Below are 15,731 nucleotides of genomic sequence, written 5' to 3'. Positions count from 1 at the left end.
GCCAGCATCATGGGCAGTCATCATAACAGAGGTGCCACTGACAGAATGCTCCCTGTGGACCAGGCGGGACTTTACATGTGTTATCTCTGTGATCACAAGTGTCCTCTGAAACAGATGTCATTTTGTAGATAAAGAACCTGGGGCTTGGGAGAGGTTAAGTGGCTTGTCCCAGATCACATGGCCACCAAATGCCTGTGTGTTGCTGTGGTGCCTTCATCTCGAAGGGCTGCTCTTGGCCCTTGCTGCTAGAGCAGTATGTCTGCCCCCTGCAGTGAACACTGAGCTGGAGGAGCCGCAAAGGGGACAGGCAGGGCAGGGTGTGGCCCCGAGAGTGTTTCATCAGCCTCTGAGTGTGGAAGTCTCTTCTGTGAAAGGGCTGCCCGTGTTTCACTCCCTGTGGTTTCACACTCTCGCTCTCACTTGGGTTGTGGGCTCCCAGCCTTTCCTTCCGGTTCTCTTCCTGCCTTCCAGGCACAGATCCCTGGCTGGGGCCCCATGGTGGAGCAGACCTGGCTTGAAACAGTGAAGCAGGGAAAGCTTGCCTACTGCCCCCTGCCCTCCTCAGACGATACCTTGATACCTTCTGTGGCCCAGCTCTTCCTGCCCACAGCCTCCTTCCTTCCCCTCTGAAATGGATCCGCCTCCTTCCCTGGGACTGGGCATTCTGCTACTAAGCTGATGGCAAAGTCACCTCATAAACCAGTCACAGTGCAGGGCAGGTAGGCAGTGACTGCTAGGGCCCTCCCTCCCAGGTGACCATTCCTTGCCTTGTAGGTTGACCCAGGTCCCAGATTCAGGGGCAGGAAAGAAAGGTACGGCTGGTTGATCTGTAAGGGGGATGGGACCCTGGCCACCCCTGGGGAAATGGCTCTGCACCCTTCAGGCTGGCTTCCTCATAATTTACCGAAGCCCACGTAGGACAAGTGACCTGGCCCCAGGTCACCCAGAGCTGACCTCCTGATACCAGGCCCCTGTCTCCACCTCTCAAGCTGCAGGAACTGTCTGCAGTGGCTGTAGATGGAAAGCCACAGGACAGGATGTGCTATTCAGCCTAAGTAGGATGTCAGGGCCCCAGAGTTCACAAATCAGGACATGCAAGGAGCCAATGAGTCTTTACTGAGCCAGTCGTGGCCCTAAGGGCCCTTGGGGCTGCAAAATTGAAACTGCCAGGCGTCCTTGGGGCATTTAGGATCTAGTAAGGGAGCTTGGGAAAATGAATATGGCATGTGCCTTATAGACTTCAGGTATTACACGGGAAGTGAATGACAGACATAAATTAAGAGACATCGAAGACATGCATCCTTTAGGTGGACAGACGGTGTGGTTAACAAAGAAGGTTTCCTGGTAGAAAAGTAATTTGAGTTCAGTTCTCAAGGAGAGGAAGTAGTTGAATGGCAGGAAGGGAATGGCTTCAGGAAAGAGGGGAGTCAGGTAGGTTTGTTTGGGATAGGGATGTAGGCAAGCGGACAGGAAGTCAATTACCTCTGTCACATGACCTGAGGGACTCTCTTTGGTTGAAAGTCCTCACAGCCTGTGCTAAAGATCTGTCCCCCACTTTTCCTCCCTAGCATCTTAAATGTGATGGAGAGCTTTAATAAGTTGGGTTCCACATTCTTCAAGGACAATATTCTGCATTGTATGGGAGATGGGTTTTGCGTAAAATAAAAATTGTAGGTTTCTTGACCATACCTCAGACCGAGAGAATAGGAATATCTGAGGATGGGGTCTGAGGACCTGCGTTTTTCAAACAGGCTCTCCAGCAAATTCTTAAGCTCATTAAAGTTCAAGGAGTCCTGGTGTATAGGATACTGGCTTTGAAATGTTTGTCAGGATTCCCTATAAGAAATGCATTTTAGGGGCGCCTGGGCGGTTCAGTCCGTTGTGCTTCCGACTCTTGATTGTGGCTCAGGTCATGATCCCAGGGTCATGGAATTGAGCCCTGGGTTGGGCACTGGGCTCCGTGCTGAGTGTGGAACCTGCTTAAGATTCTCTCCCTCTTCCCTCTCTCCTACTCGTGCACACGTGCACGTGCTCGCTCTCTAGCTCTCTCTCTTTCTCTCAAAAGAAAGAAATGCATTTTACATCATGCCCCAAATAGCATGCACACACATAGGGGCGCCTGGGTGGCTCAGCTGGTTAAGTGTCTGACTCTTGGTTTCAACTCAGATCATGATCTCATGGTTCATGGGTTCGAGCCCTGCATCGGGCTCTGCACTGGCAGCTGGTATGGAGCCTGCTTGGGATTCTCTCTCTCTTTGCCCATCTCCCTTTCCCCACCTCAAAATAGATAAAATTTTTTTAAAAAGAACACACACACACAACTCAAGTTAAACTTTCCAAACATTGTATTTGATGCACTTGATATTTTCTATCCTATTTTTTTTTAACCCACTAAATTGATTTTGAGACCCATGTGGGGCTTGATCAGTAGTTTGAAAAATACTGCTTTTTGGGGATTCCAGGAAAATGAAAATTCTTAGGAAAGGTATACTAAAAGTTGTAGACACTTTCTTGTGCTAATAATAATCTATTGAACCGCTGCATCACTTTATATTCCTAGGGTTCTAGGGGAATGGAAGGAGGAAGAGTTAAGTTTTTAAAGAGAGGCAGAATGGTAGGCAGGGTGCTCCCACGGCCAGGTAGAATTGGAACGGGAGTGTCTAGTTGGTGTGAGGGGCTGGGGAGAACCCCAGGAGAATTTCAGGATATCAGTGAAGCATTGACAGAAATCAGACACGGGCCCTGGGTGTTGGCATAATTATAGGTAATGCTTGTTCGAGTAGCTGATGAGATGATGGAGATTTTGAAGTCAGGGAACTGTAACCTGTGACTTCTCTTTGGGTCCCTGCAGGCTAGTGACAGGATGAGGAACAGGGTCGGCTTAGCACACCTCGAGGACAACAGTATAGGCAATCAGATGCTGTCGCATGAGAATGGCACAATGCTGTCGTGAAGGGTTAGCCAGGACCTGAGCAAGCCCTGAGACTGTCATGTTGGAAAGGAAGCAGTGGGTCTAGTCTTTACCAAAGAGCAGGCCTTTATAACAGTATTTGGAAATCAATCCTGTGGCCATCTGATGGCATCTTGCCCAGCAGTAAGGAAACACTTAATTGGCTTGGGCCTAGCAGAATTCCCTTTTACTGTCCTCACTTAGCCAGCATTTCCAGAAGCACTGCCGCTCTGGAAAGATAGCAAGTTAGTCACCATGCCAAGTCCACTGTCTTGTGTTTCCCTTGACTAGTAGCAGATTGTTTAGCTATTGAGCCAGATCAGAGAGAGCAGGCTGGGGGGAATGCTTAGTCTGATGAAGTCACATTACAGAAGGCTTTGTCCCTGGGCGCCTGGGTGGCTCAGTCAGTTAAGTGTCTGACTTCGGCTCAGGTCATGATCTCACAGTTCTTTTTTTAATTTATTTTTTTTAATGTTTATTTATTTTTGAGAGAGAGAGAGAGAGAGAGACAGTGCAAGTCAGGGAGGGGCAGAGAGAGAGGGAGACACAGAATCTGAAGCAGACTCCAGGCTCCAAGCTGACTCTCAGCACAGAGCCTGACACAGGGCTCGAACCCACGAACTGTGAGATCATGACCTGAGCCAAAGTCGGACGTTCAACCAACTGAGCCACCCAGGTGCCTCTTTGAGCTCACAGTTCTGCACTGACAGTGCGAAGCCTGCTTGGGATTCTCTCTCCCTCTCTCTGCCCCTCCCCCACTGTGCTTGCTCTCTCTCTAAGTAAGTAAGAAAGTAAAAACAAAAGCCTTTGTCCCTTACAGATAACCTGGCAAGGCTGGACAATGCCCTGCAGTTTTGAAGCCTGAGATAGAGTCTGGTTGTTAATGACACGGCCACTTCAGTTGTCATCTCGCCCTTTTACCACCAGTGGCACTTGGGGCATTCTGAGGATGGCAGTCTGGGGGCAACTTTGGGAGTATGTGGTGGCCTCTACTTTTCCTTGAAGACACAGGGGGGCTGTGCACCCAGGTGGAACTCCATCATCCTGGGGACCTGTTCACATGACTTCTTCAACTCTCCTCACTGGTTATACATGTTTGGTTGACGCTATCTGGAGATTTTGTGTCTTTATTTTGTTAAGGGAAATACACCAAAAAGATGAGATTTTTCCCAACTCTTTTTTTTTTAATTTTTATATTTTTTAGTGTTTATTTTTGAGAGAGAGGGAACACGAGCAGGGGAGGTGGGGGGAGAGAGAGAGACAGACAGACAGAGAGGCAGAGAGAGACACACACAGACAGAATCTGAAGCAGGCTCCAGGCTCTGAGCTGTCAGCATAGAGCCCGACACGAGGCTCAAACTCATGAAACGCGTGATCATGACTTGAGCCGAAGTCAGATGCTTAACTGATTGAGCCACCCAGGTACCCTGAGATTTTTCCCGACTCTTGATGGTATCCCTGATTCAGCACCTCTGCATATGCAATATCAGCCAATATATTGGATATATAGATCAGTCCAGTCTGGTGGTGATTTGAATCAGTGCTGTCTACCAAACTTCCTGCAGTGATGGAAATATTTTCTGTCTAGTGCCGTCCGGCGTGGTAGTCACTAACCTCACGTGGCCACTGAGCATTTGTAATGTGGCGAGAGCTACTGAGGAACTGAATTTTTAATTTTGTTAGGTTTTAACTAACTTACATAATCGTACAGGGCTAGGGGCTACTGTTTGGGACAGCACAGGTTTAAACCGTTTTTTCATTGTGTTTTTTCCTGATGTTAACGAAGTATAGTTTTATTTAACTTTTTAACAGGTTCTATATTCCGTTTGCTTTTCCCCAAACCATTTCTTATGTGTGACTTTTTAATTTTTTTTAGTTTTCTAAAATTGATTTAAGTAATCTTTATACCCCACGTGGGGCTTGAACTCATGACCCCAAGATCAAGAGTCGCACGCTCTTCCCACGAAGCCAGCCAGGTGCCCCTAAATTAAAAAATTTTAATTGAAGTATAGTTGACATACTATGTTCGTTTTAGGTGTACAACCTAGTGTTGTTGTTGTTATATACATTGTATTTTATGTATTCTATTTTGTATTTGTATTTGTATTTATGTATTCTATATTTATGTATTCTATTTTGCCATCCCCCCACCCCTCTCCCCTCTGGCAACCTCCAGTTTGTTCTCTGTATTTATGAGTCTGTTTTTCTTCGTTGTTGTTATTGTTGTTTGTTTGTTTTGTTTTTTAGACTCCACACATAAGTGAAGTCATATGGTATTTGTCTTTCTCTGTCTGACTTTTGTATCGCCCTCTAGGTCCATCCATGTTGTCACAAATGGCAAGATCCCATTCTTATGGCTGAATAATATTCAACTGTACATATATGCCACCTCTTCTTTATTTGTTCATCTATCAGTGGACACTTAGGCTGCTTTCATTTTTGGCTGCCGCAAATAGTGCTGCAGTAAACATAGGGGTGCATGTATTTCTTCAAATTAATGTTTTTGTTTCTTTAGGTAAATACCCACAAGTGGAATTACTGGATTGTATGCTACTTCTACTTTTAGTTGTTGTTTTTTTTTAATAGGATGTTTTAGGTTTTATTTATTTGTTTGTTTGCTTTAAGTAATCTTTATGCCCAACATGGGGTTGAATTCACAACCCTAAGATCAAGAGTTGCATGCTCTGGGGGCATCTCAGTGGCTCAGTTGTTTGGGCCTCTGGCTCTTGACTTCGGCTGAGGTCATGATCTCATGGTTCGTGGGTTCGACTCCCACGTCAGCCCCTGCGCTGGCAGTGTGGGGCCTGCTTGGGATTCTCTCTTTTCCCCTCTCTCTCTGCCCCTCCCCCACTCGTGTGCTTGCTTTCTCTCTCTCTCTCTCTCTCTCTCTCTCTCAAATAAACTTAAAAAAAAAAAATGAGTCGCATGCTCTATCTACCAACAGAGCCAACCAGGCGTCCCTATTTTTAGTTTTTTGAGGAACCTCTATACTGTATTCCAGAATGGCTGCACTAATTTACATTCCCACCAACAGTGCATGAGGGTTCCTTTTTTCCCACACTCTTGCCAACACTTGTTACTTCTTGTCTTTTTGATACTAGCCGTTCTGATTGGTGTGAGGTAATACCTTGTGTGTTTTGTATGATTTATTTATTTATTTAGAGAGAGAGAATGAGAAAAGCACAAGTCGGGGAGAGGGGTGGATGGGTAGAGAGAGAGAGAGAGAGAGAGAGGGAGGGAGGGAGAGAGGGAGATATTGGGAGGGAGAATCCCAAGCAGGCTTCACATTTGGTGCAGAGCCCGACACCGGGCTCAATCCCACGACCCTGGGATCACAACCCCAGCTGAAATCAAGAGTCAGACGCTCAACTGACTGAGCCACCCAAGCGCTCCTCATTGTGGTTTTGATTTGCGTTTCTCTGATGATGAGTGATGTGGAGCATCTTTTCATGTGTCTATTGGCCATCTGTATATAGACCATTGTTTTTAAAACTTTTGACTGAGACTTACAGTAGCAGATAGCACATTTGTATCACAAGCCAACACACGCATGTGTATGTACTTTTTTAATGAAAAAAGTTTTATGAATGATACTTACCTTTACTAAGTGTTATATATACTCTGATATTTTTCATTCCATTTAAAAATTTTTATTGCCCATTTTGATTCACTCGATTGGTTTCATGACCTACTAATAGGTTGTCACTACAGTTAGCAAACCACCAGTGGAGGCAGTGGGACCCACAGGGATGTCACTCGCCAGTGCACACAGATTGAGATCTGTCTTTGGAGTGACCCCCTCTTGGTGCTTAGGCTTCGTCCTCTGCCGGCCTTTCTGTGACCCTGGGAGTCAGGTCAGTGAGACCGCTTGGAGCCACAGGGATGCTAGAGGGTCAGTTTGTAGCCAGCACCCCACCCCCGGGCTTGCTGATGGGTAGACAGCCCTTCCCGTGCCCGCATTACCAGTGATATGAGCCAGGAGAGGCAGCTGTATTGTTGGGGAGAGAGCTGGGCTCTGGCATTAGACTGGGTACGGAGCCTTGCAGGGGACCACAGGTAAAGCTGAGGATGAGCCCCACACTACAGGGTGTATGTGGGAGAGGCGGCCACCCTAACTCAGGGCTTGGCATACAGCAGGCGCTCAGCATGTTCCCGGGCCCTTCTCTCTGGCTCGATGGTTTCCTTCTTGCACCAGCAGCCCCTCTACCGCTCCCATTCGCTTGTTTTCGTTTCCGAACTTCAGGATCATAGAAGCAGATTAACCATAGTCTTTGGTTAAGACATACTGTCATCATTGGTCCACACACGGGCTGCTTTTACTTAGTGTTATTTTTCATTTGTGTGCATGTGTATGTGTGTATATGTTTGGTAAGTTTTGATATTTCAGACTTAAAAGAGGATAAAAATAGTTCAAGGAACCCCTCCAAACCATTTGCCCAGGTTCAATTATTTGCATTTTGCCCCATTTGCTTTATCAGTCTCTTGCTATAGGTACGTGGATTTTTTTTTTAAGTTTTTTTTCATGTTTATTTTTGAGAGAGATGGAGTGTGAATGGGAGAGGGGCAGAGAGAGAGGGATACACAGAATCCGAAGCAGGCTCCAGGCTCAGAGCTGTCAGCACAGAGCCTGACACGTGGCTCGAACCCACGAACTGTGAGATCATGACCTGAGCCGAAGTCGGACGCATAACCGGCTGAGCCACCCAGGCGCCCCATACACGGATATTATTTTTATGTATTTTTTTCCTGAACAATTTGAAATAAATGGCAGACTTTTGACCTTTTGCAGTCAGATACATGTAAAATGGTATCACCAGGCCGTGATTTTTATTTCCTTGATAAGATTGGTTACTGGCAGCATTCTTATCTTCATTTCTTCATGACTGTATTACATGGTAGGTGACTTCTCCCTTATGAATCCTGAGAGTGAGCCTGTATGCCAGGAGAAACACACAGCTGGCCAGTAACGTGTTAAATAAGCTCCCCCAGGGACCTCTTTTCATTTGTTTGCTTTGTTTTTATATACAAGGAAACGCTACAGGTCATACGCATCCCCAGTGGGTGCTCCCAGGGTTTGAATATAAGGTGACAGAGTGAAGGGGCCTTGGGTCTTTACAAGCACTCCCCTGATACTGTGCTTTTTCCTGCTTGGCATGGGCCACCCTCTCCCTGGTGGTGGCAGCCTCCTGCAGGTACACTTCTCATCTCCTTTCTAGACTGCTCTCTCACTGGGACCCCTGCCCTGCTGTGCCTGTTCTGTTCCACCAACACCCAGCTGTGTGTGGTGTCCAGTGCTCCAGGTGCTCCATACTTGTCCAGTCCATCGATACATACTTTTTAAATGTTAATATAATTTAATTGTAATTCCATTTAATATGTTAAGTAATGTATTATATACAATAATGATAGTAATAACAATAATAATAATACACATGACTCGACATTTTATTTATTTTAAATTTCTTTTTAATGTTTCTTTTCGAGAGAGAGAGAGACAGAGAGAGACAGAGCATGAGTGGGGGAGGGGCAGAGAGAGAGGCAGACACAGAATCTGAAGCAGGCTCCAGGCTCCAAGCTGTCAGCACAGAGCTGACACAGGGCTCGAACCCGTGAGCTGTGAGATCATGACCTGAGCCGAAGTCGGAAGTTCAACTGACTGAGCCACCCAGGCGCCCCCATGGCTCGACATTTTAAAAAGGAGATCAGTGAAAAATATCCCCAACTCTCTTACACTTTGGAAAATACTTTGGCATTATTTTGTAGAGCTAGAGATACTCCTAATCTGTGACCAGTGTCTCAGTATTTTAAAGAAACTCAAGCATGTATACCCATCAGAACAATTATAGCAGCACTGTTGTTTTTAGAGAGAGACAGAGAAAGAGTACACACCTGAGCGGGGAAGGGGCAGAGGGAGAGGGAGAGGGAGAGCAAATCTTAAGCAGGCATCATGCTCGGCACAGAGCTCGATGCGGGGCTCAATCTCAAGACCATGAGATCATGAGCTGAGCTGAAATCGAGAGTTGGATGCTTAACCCACCAAGGTGTCCTGCAGCACTGTTTTTAATAGCCAAAAACTGGAGAAAAACAAATATCCATTGGCAGTAGAATGAATGAATTGTGGTGTATTTATGGTGAAAAAGGACTAAGTACAGTGGTCCCCGCAAACAAACACACACAAAAACGGATGGATCTCACAATATTGAGTGAAAGAATCAAGACCCAAAAGTACTTCCAGCTTTATCTGGTTCAGCGGGACTGAATTCTGTGGTTTAGGAATGAATGTATGTGTAAGTGGGAAAACTATAAAGAACAGCCAAGAGATTATTATTGTAAAAGGCAGGATACGGGTTACCTCTTGAGAGGGAGAATATATGATTAAAAAGGAGCCCTTGGGGTTTCTGGGATGCTAGAATTGTCGGGTTTTGTTTTTGTTTTTACTTAGTGACAGTTACCTGAGTGTGAGCTTTTTAATTTGTGGGAGTATATGTATATTTTATGATGTTTTCTTATGCAATTCACAATTTAAAAATATTTAGATTGCCCGGCTTTTCTACTCTCTAGTCCCCAGCTCCTCTGCTTGGAGGCAGCCAGTCCCATGTGTACGTACATTCACACACATGCTCAGAAAACACACACACACGCATATTTCTTGTTTTGCTTTAAGCACAACTAGCAGAAATTATGTAATTTTGAAGTAAAAAAGGAACAGCCCACAAACATGTAAGCTGTGATTACTGTCCAGTTGTGTTTCACTCAACAGGTGGTTAATATGGATGTGTTCTCTCTGCCCCGTGTGCCACTTAACCTAATCTAACACCTGCTCTGTGTCAGAGTGGTTCCAAGAGCTTAATTTCATTTAATGCAGTTCTTCTAACAGACCAGTGAGACAGGCGCTGTTATTATCCCCATTTTATAGAGAGGGAAATCGAGGCTGTTGTGTCTTTGCTTCAGGGCTTCCTACATGTCGCAGTGATGGCGTTGAGACCTCACCAAGGGTTGTGTCGGGGATGGTTGCCTTGATCTCTAGTCCTGGGCTGTTCTGACAGGCCCCTTTCTCGCTGCAGGTGTCACTGTGCACCCAGGTGGCCCTGGGCATGGAGCACCTGTCCAACAATCGCTTTGTGCACAAGGACCTGGCCGCTCGGAACTGCCTGGTCAGTGCCCAGAGACAGGTGAAGGTGTCGGCCCTGGGACTCAGCAAGGATGTGTACAACAGGTAGAAGGACACCGGTTGGGGTGGTGAGGGTATGTGGGAAAGCGCTTAGTTAAGTCTGCTTGGTCCAAAGCTGGAGGGCTTGGGAGGGGACAGAGTTTCCCCATCCTTTCTCCAAAGGTGTAACAGGCTTCCTAGCCAGTGGGCCACAGGTCCCTGATGCTTGTAAGTTTTCTCTCTATAAAACATTATGAACCTTTTTTATAGCTTTATAACAGTTTATATGTAATTTCACTGTCCGTGTGGTTCCCTTTGTAACTTCCTAAGTTCAGTAATTGCTATCTTGAAGCCTAAGACTTGGAGCTCAGCAGCCACTGCCAGAGATTGCTCTGGAATGTGCACTCACTCTGTAGCCTCTCCAGGGAACTTCCCCCTGGCTCTGAGTCACCACAGTTCCGTCTGGCTGTTCCTTTAGTCGTGATTGGTTTATCACTAGTAAAGCTCTTCAACTTTTCTTTCCATGTAATGTGTTGTTTTTCACATTTTCTTTTAAACAGAAAATGCATACGATTGTTAGCTTTTATTATTTATTTTTTAATTTTTAAAATAATGTTTATTTTTGAGAGAGAGAGAGAGACAGAGCATGAGTGGGGGGAGGGGCAGAGAGAGAGGGAGACACAGAATCCGAAGCAGGCTCCAGGCTGTCGGCACAGAGCCCGACGCAGGGCTTGAGCCCACAAACCTTGAGATCACGGTCTGAGCCAAAGTCAGACACTTAACTGACTGAGCCACCCAGGCACCCCCGATTGTTAGCTTTTAAAAACATTAACATTTAGGCAAATTTTGATCCTTAACCAAATTTTTACCCTCAGACCCCACGTGGATGCCTCCAAATTTCATCCAGCACACCCCCCATGCTTTGCATAAATGTTAACCAATTTCTCTGAGGGCCTTGATGTAGAAAAATAGGGTTCTAGCCTGGGTATGAGACCCAGACGTGGGCTGAGGTTGGGATCCCAGGCCGTGTTCCCCATTCTATCCAGTGAGCTGGGGAGGCCCCACCCCACCCCTGTGTATGCTTCTTTCCCACAGTGAGTACTACCACTTCCGCCAGGCCTGGGTGCCGCTGCGTTGGATGTCCCCTGAGGCCATCCTGGAGGGCGATTTCTCCACGAAGTCCGATGTTTGGGCCTTTGGCGTGCTGATGTGGGAAGTGTTCACCCATGGAGAGATGCCCCATGGTGGACAGGCAGATGATGAAGTGCTGGCAGGTAGGCAGTTGTGTTTCCAGAGGTTGATTGCAGATGTGCAATCTCCAGGTGGAGAGTTTGCTCCTGAGGGTCCTGGGGCTGACTAAGCCTGCCTCACCTCTCAGGGCTGGTGTTAGCAGGTATACAGGCATGGCCACTCCAGCTGAAAGACTAATTAATATTTATATACTGGTTGGTAAACAGTCTTTGACCCCAGTGCCCAGTCCAGCTACTCTGATGCCTGCCCATTGACCCCACTTCAGTCCTCGTGCATTGCCTGCCTCCCGTGCGGCATGGACCCTGCCCCCACCAGTCAGAGAGACCCGGGGCCAGTGCCAGGGGAATCATCACCTTTGATTGCAAGATACTTCCTGCACACTCCTTGAGTCAGTGCCCACCCACCACTGGCAAGCGCCCCTGACCCTGAGTTGCCCTCATGTGGCTGCTTATGGGAACTGCAGGCCTCGCAGAGTCAGACAGGTGGTTAAACGTTTCGACTAATGCTCCACCGGCCATCTTCCCTACAGACTTGCAGGCTGGGAAGGCGAGACTCCCTCAGCCTGAGGGCTGCCCTTCCAAGCTCTATCGGCTGATGCAGCGCTGCTGGGCCCTCAGCCCCAAGGACCGGCCCTCCTTCAGTGAGATCGCCAACACCTTGGGAGACAACCCGGCAGACAGCAAGCCTTGAGGAAGGAGCCCAGGCAGGCCGTGCCTCAGGATGGTGTGGGCAGGGGAGGACCTCTTGAGGGGCACCCACAGCATGTTGGGCAAGATCCCTGTCTTCCTTGTCCCTAGGGGCCCTGCCCTGGGACCACAGGCACTATTAAGGTCTGGGCAGGGCCTGGGCTTTCCTCCTCTTCCTCATCCTCAGCCCTTGGGGAGGCTGATTCAGACCCAGACTGAGTGACCAGGGCCTTGAGCTGGGCAGCGTTCTCTGCCCCCCCTTCTCCCATCAGGGACAGTGTGGGTGCCTCAGGTAACCCCAGTTTCTGGCCTGGGTCTCCTTCCCTTAACCAGGTTCAGTTCTGCCAGTCACCTGCCAACTTGGCCCAGGGAGGGCTAAGCTGGGTCTGAGGGGAGTTCTTTAATATACTCAAGTTTCCTGGCTTGTTCTAGTCCACGGGGCCTACCTTGGGGTCTGCGGCAGGATTGTGGAAGATGCACCAGTGAGTCCTCAGCCCGTGGACTTGTGCACGCTGACCCAGACCCATGCCTCCCCCGCACCCTTCTCTCCTTTCCTCATCCTAAGTGCCTGGCAGATGAAGGAGTTTCAGGAGCTTTTGACACTATATAACCCGCCCTTTTTGTATGCACCATGGGCGGCTTTTGTATGTACTTGCAGCGTGGGGTGGGGGGCATGGGAGGGAGGGGTGGGCCCTGGAGGAGGTGGGGAGGATGGGCCACCCCTGCCTCACACCTTTGTTGTTGTTGTTGTTGTTTGTTTATTTGTTGTTGTTTTTTTTTTTTTAACACTCGCTGCTCTCAATAAAGAAGCCTTTTTTACAACCTGCCTCCGATGCTCATTCCATGCCATTGTCCATGGATGGTGTCCCTTCTTCTGTCACTTATCAGAAGCGGCCACATGCCTTCATGAAGTCTAGTGGGGTTTGGACAGGAATAACCAGTAAACACAGGTCTTTGTCTCTGTTTCGCAGAGCAGTTTAGAATACGGGTTGAGGATGCAAAGCCACCTCTTGTCTGTGTGACCCTGTGTTGCCCTCTGACTGCCAACTACTTATTCTTTGCTGGCTGGCTTAATCCTCATGCTCAGGTGGGGAGGGTAGGAGGCAGGGTGGGGGGACAATTTAGAACAGGATTGGAGCAGGAATTAATAACAGATTCAGGTCTCTGAGTCCCTTTAAGATTCTAGGAGGGAGATAGAGCAGGTCGAACAGAGCCAAGAACTGGTGCTCGGTGTCTCATTGATGCCCTTGTTGAGGGCCCTCAACTGGTTTCTTGCTCCTTTGTTATTTAGACCTAGTGTCATCAATTTTATTATTATTATTATTATTATTATTACTATTATTATTCCAATAGCTTCAGCCTGGTTCCCCATCCCAAAGAAATGAATCTGTAACTCATTCTTTTTTATTTTTATAATTTGTTTTTTAAGTTTATTTATTTTGAGCGTGAGAGAGAGCAAAGAGGGGAGGGGCAGAGAGAGAGAGAGAGAGAGAGAGAGAGAGAGAGAGAATGCCAAGCAGGCTTCATGCTGTCCACACAGAGCCCCATGCGGGGCTCGAATTCACAAACTGTGAGATGATGGCCTGAGCCGAAACCAAGAGGCAGACGTTGAACCGACTGAGCCACTCAGGTGCCCTGTAACTCATTCTTAACTCTGAAATAGGTCTGGTTCCTTCTGTTTCTCACCAAACTTCTCAGTAATGGAAATAATAGCTAATATTTATTGAATACCTGCTTTATACCAATGGCTTTGCTAAACACTTATTATCATTCCCCTTTCTCAGATTAGGAAACTGAAGCTCGGGGTGGTCAAGTAGTTTCCCAGAGGTTGCACAGCTAGTGAGTGAGCCACTTATTTGTGGATATACAGTGTGTCATATCCCTGAGATGTGTTGGAGTAAAAAAATCTGAGAACAACTTTTCTAGAAGAGTGTTTTTGTTTTTTTTTTTAATTTTTTTTTCAACATTTTTTATTTATTTTTGGGACAGAGAGAGACAGAGCATGAACGGGGGAGGGGCAGAGAGAGATGGAGACACAGAATCGGAAACAGGCTCCAGGCTCCGAGCCATCAGCTCAGAGCCTGACGCGGGGCTCGAACTCACAGACCGCGAGATCGTGACCTGGCTGAAGTCGGACGCTTAACCGACTGCGCCACCCAGGCGCCCCTAGAAGAGTGTTTTTTTAAATGTGGGTTGCAGCCAGCGTTAAAAAAAAAAAAAGTAACAATAGAAATTATTAGAGTACATTGTATATACCTTAAGGGCAAGTATTCTTTTACAAAATTTTGTTGGTAATATTTGATACATGTTTCTACATATTGGATTATGTCAGCCTTTGGGGTGGTGGTGCTGTACAATAAGCCCCAAATCTCAGTTGCTTACAATTTATTTTTCTCGCTCATGGATCTGCAGGTTGGTGAGGTTTGGCTGATCTTGGCTGGACCTAGCCCAGTTGGGCTGGGCTTGGCTCTAGGCTGAAGGTCTGGTGTGGGTCTCCTCTGCTGGCCCTAGAGCAGGCTATCCTGCAGTGACTGGAGCACAAGGGGTCAAGCCAGATCATGCATGCACCTATATCCATGAGTCTGTTAGTGTTTCATCAGCCAAAGCAAGTCACGTGTCAAAACCCAACATCAATCCCAGTAAGAGGTACTGCAAAGTCACGTGGCAAAGGATGTTGGATATCTAATTCCACCACAGGGTGTGAAGAATTGGGAGCAACGATCTAACTCACCACAGGTTATGATGTAAAAATGATTTCTTACTGTGGGTTGCACTCCAAAGAACTAGGAAGGTACTACTCTAGAAGGTCAATCACAAACTCCTGGTCTTCCTTGACCACTCGGCTGTGGCTACACTGCTGGCTACGTCTGCCTCTTCGAACTCTCCTCTCTTGACTTTGATGATGGTACTTTAGCTCCACCTTCTCTGACCAGCCTTCTCCAGCTCTGGCTGAGGCTTCCTTCTGTCTGCCCCAGAGCTAGCTGTTCTGGATTCTGTCCTTGGCTTTGCTCTCTTCATGTGCTTCCCTTTAGGAATCTCCTCTCACTTCACATGGCTTTAATCAGCCCTTCAGGGCGGACAGTTCTCAGAGCATTAGCTCCAATTCTAGCTTCTGCCTCAAGGTGCAGACACATGCTGTCCATTTCCTTTTTTAATTTTTTTTTTTAACGTTTATTTATTTTTGAGACAGAGACAGAGCATGAACGGGGGACGGTCAGAGAGAGAGGGAGACACAGAATCTGAAACAGGCTCCAGGCTCTGAGCGGTCAGCACAGAGCCCGATGCGGGGCTCAAACTCACGGACCGCGAGATCATGACCTGAGCCGAAGTTGGACGCTTAACTGACTGAGCCACCCAGGCGCCCCGTACACGCTGTCCATTTCCTACAGGACGTTTCCCACTGCCTGCTTCCCTGGGCCCTAACTGAACTTCTCTCTCTCACAAACCTGCTTCTTCAGCCAAGTTTTCTTTTTCCATCAATGGTACCAATGTTTGGAGCATAGTCACCCTGACTCAGTCCATCGTGAGCCCTCCTCTATATGGACCCCCTTCCCTGTGCAGTCCATCACCAAGATCCATTTATTCTACCTCTACCCGGTTTTCTTTCTTCACTTAATTGTAAGAGAAAAAAATTAAAAAATAATACTGGTCATGGAAGAAGGCAAATGGTACAGACTTGTATAAAGCAAAAAAC

The 15,731-nt window shown here is 47.3% G+C and overlaps 1 protein-coding gene across 1 annotated transcript in view; it reads left to right on the top strand.

Annotated features, from left to right (window-relative positions):
* Positions 1-12,859, top strand: part of PTK7 (protein tyrosine kinase 7 (inactive)) — a 62,674-nt gene extending 49,815 nt beyond the window's left edge. The window contains exons 18-20 of the mRNA XM_053904997.1: positions 10,015-10,166; positions 11,196-11,374; positions 11,881-12,859. Of these exons, the coding sequence (XP_053760972.1) occupies positions 10,015-10,166; positions 11,196-11,374; positions 11,881-12,041 (492 nt within the window). The 3' untranslated portion in view covers positions 12,042-12,859. The remainder of the gene's footprint in view (positions 1-10,014; positions 10,167-11,195; positions 11,375-11,880) is intronic.
* Positions 12,860-15,731: the final 2,872 nt, after the last annotated feature.

This window comes from Panthera pardus, unplaced genomic scaffold (assembly GCF_024362965.1).
Source record: "Panthera pardus isolate Hobbes unplaced genomic scaffold, ASM2436296v1 HiC_scaffold_17, whole genome shotgun sequence".
NCBI classification, from domain to species: Eukaryota; Metazoa; Chordata; class Mammalia; order Carnivora; family Felidae; genus Panthera; species Panthera pardus.
The sequence above is the reverse complement of the archived record's forward strand: the minus strand, read 5'-3'. Positions and strand labels throughout refer to the sequence as shown.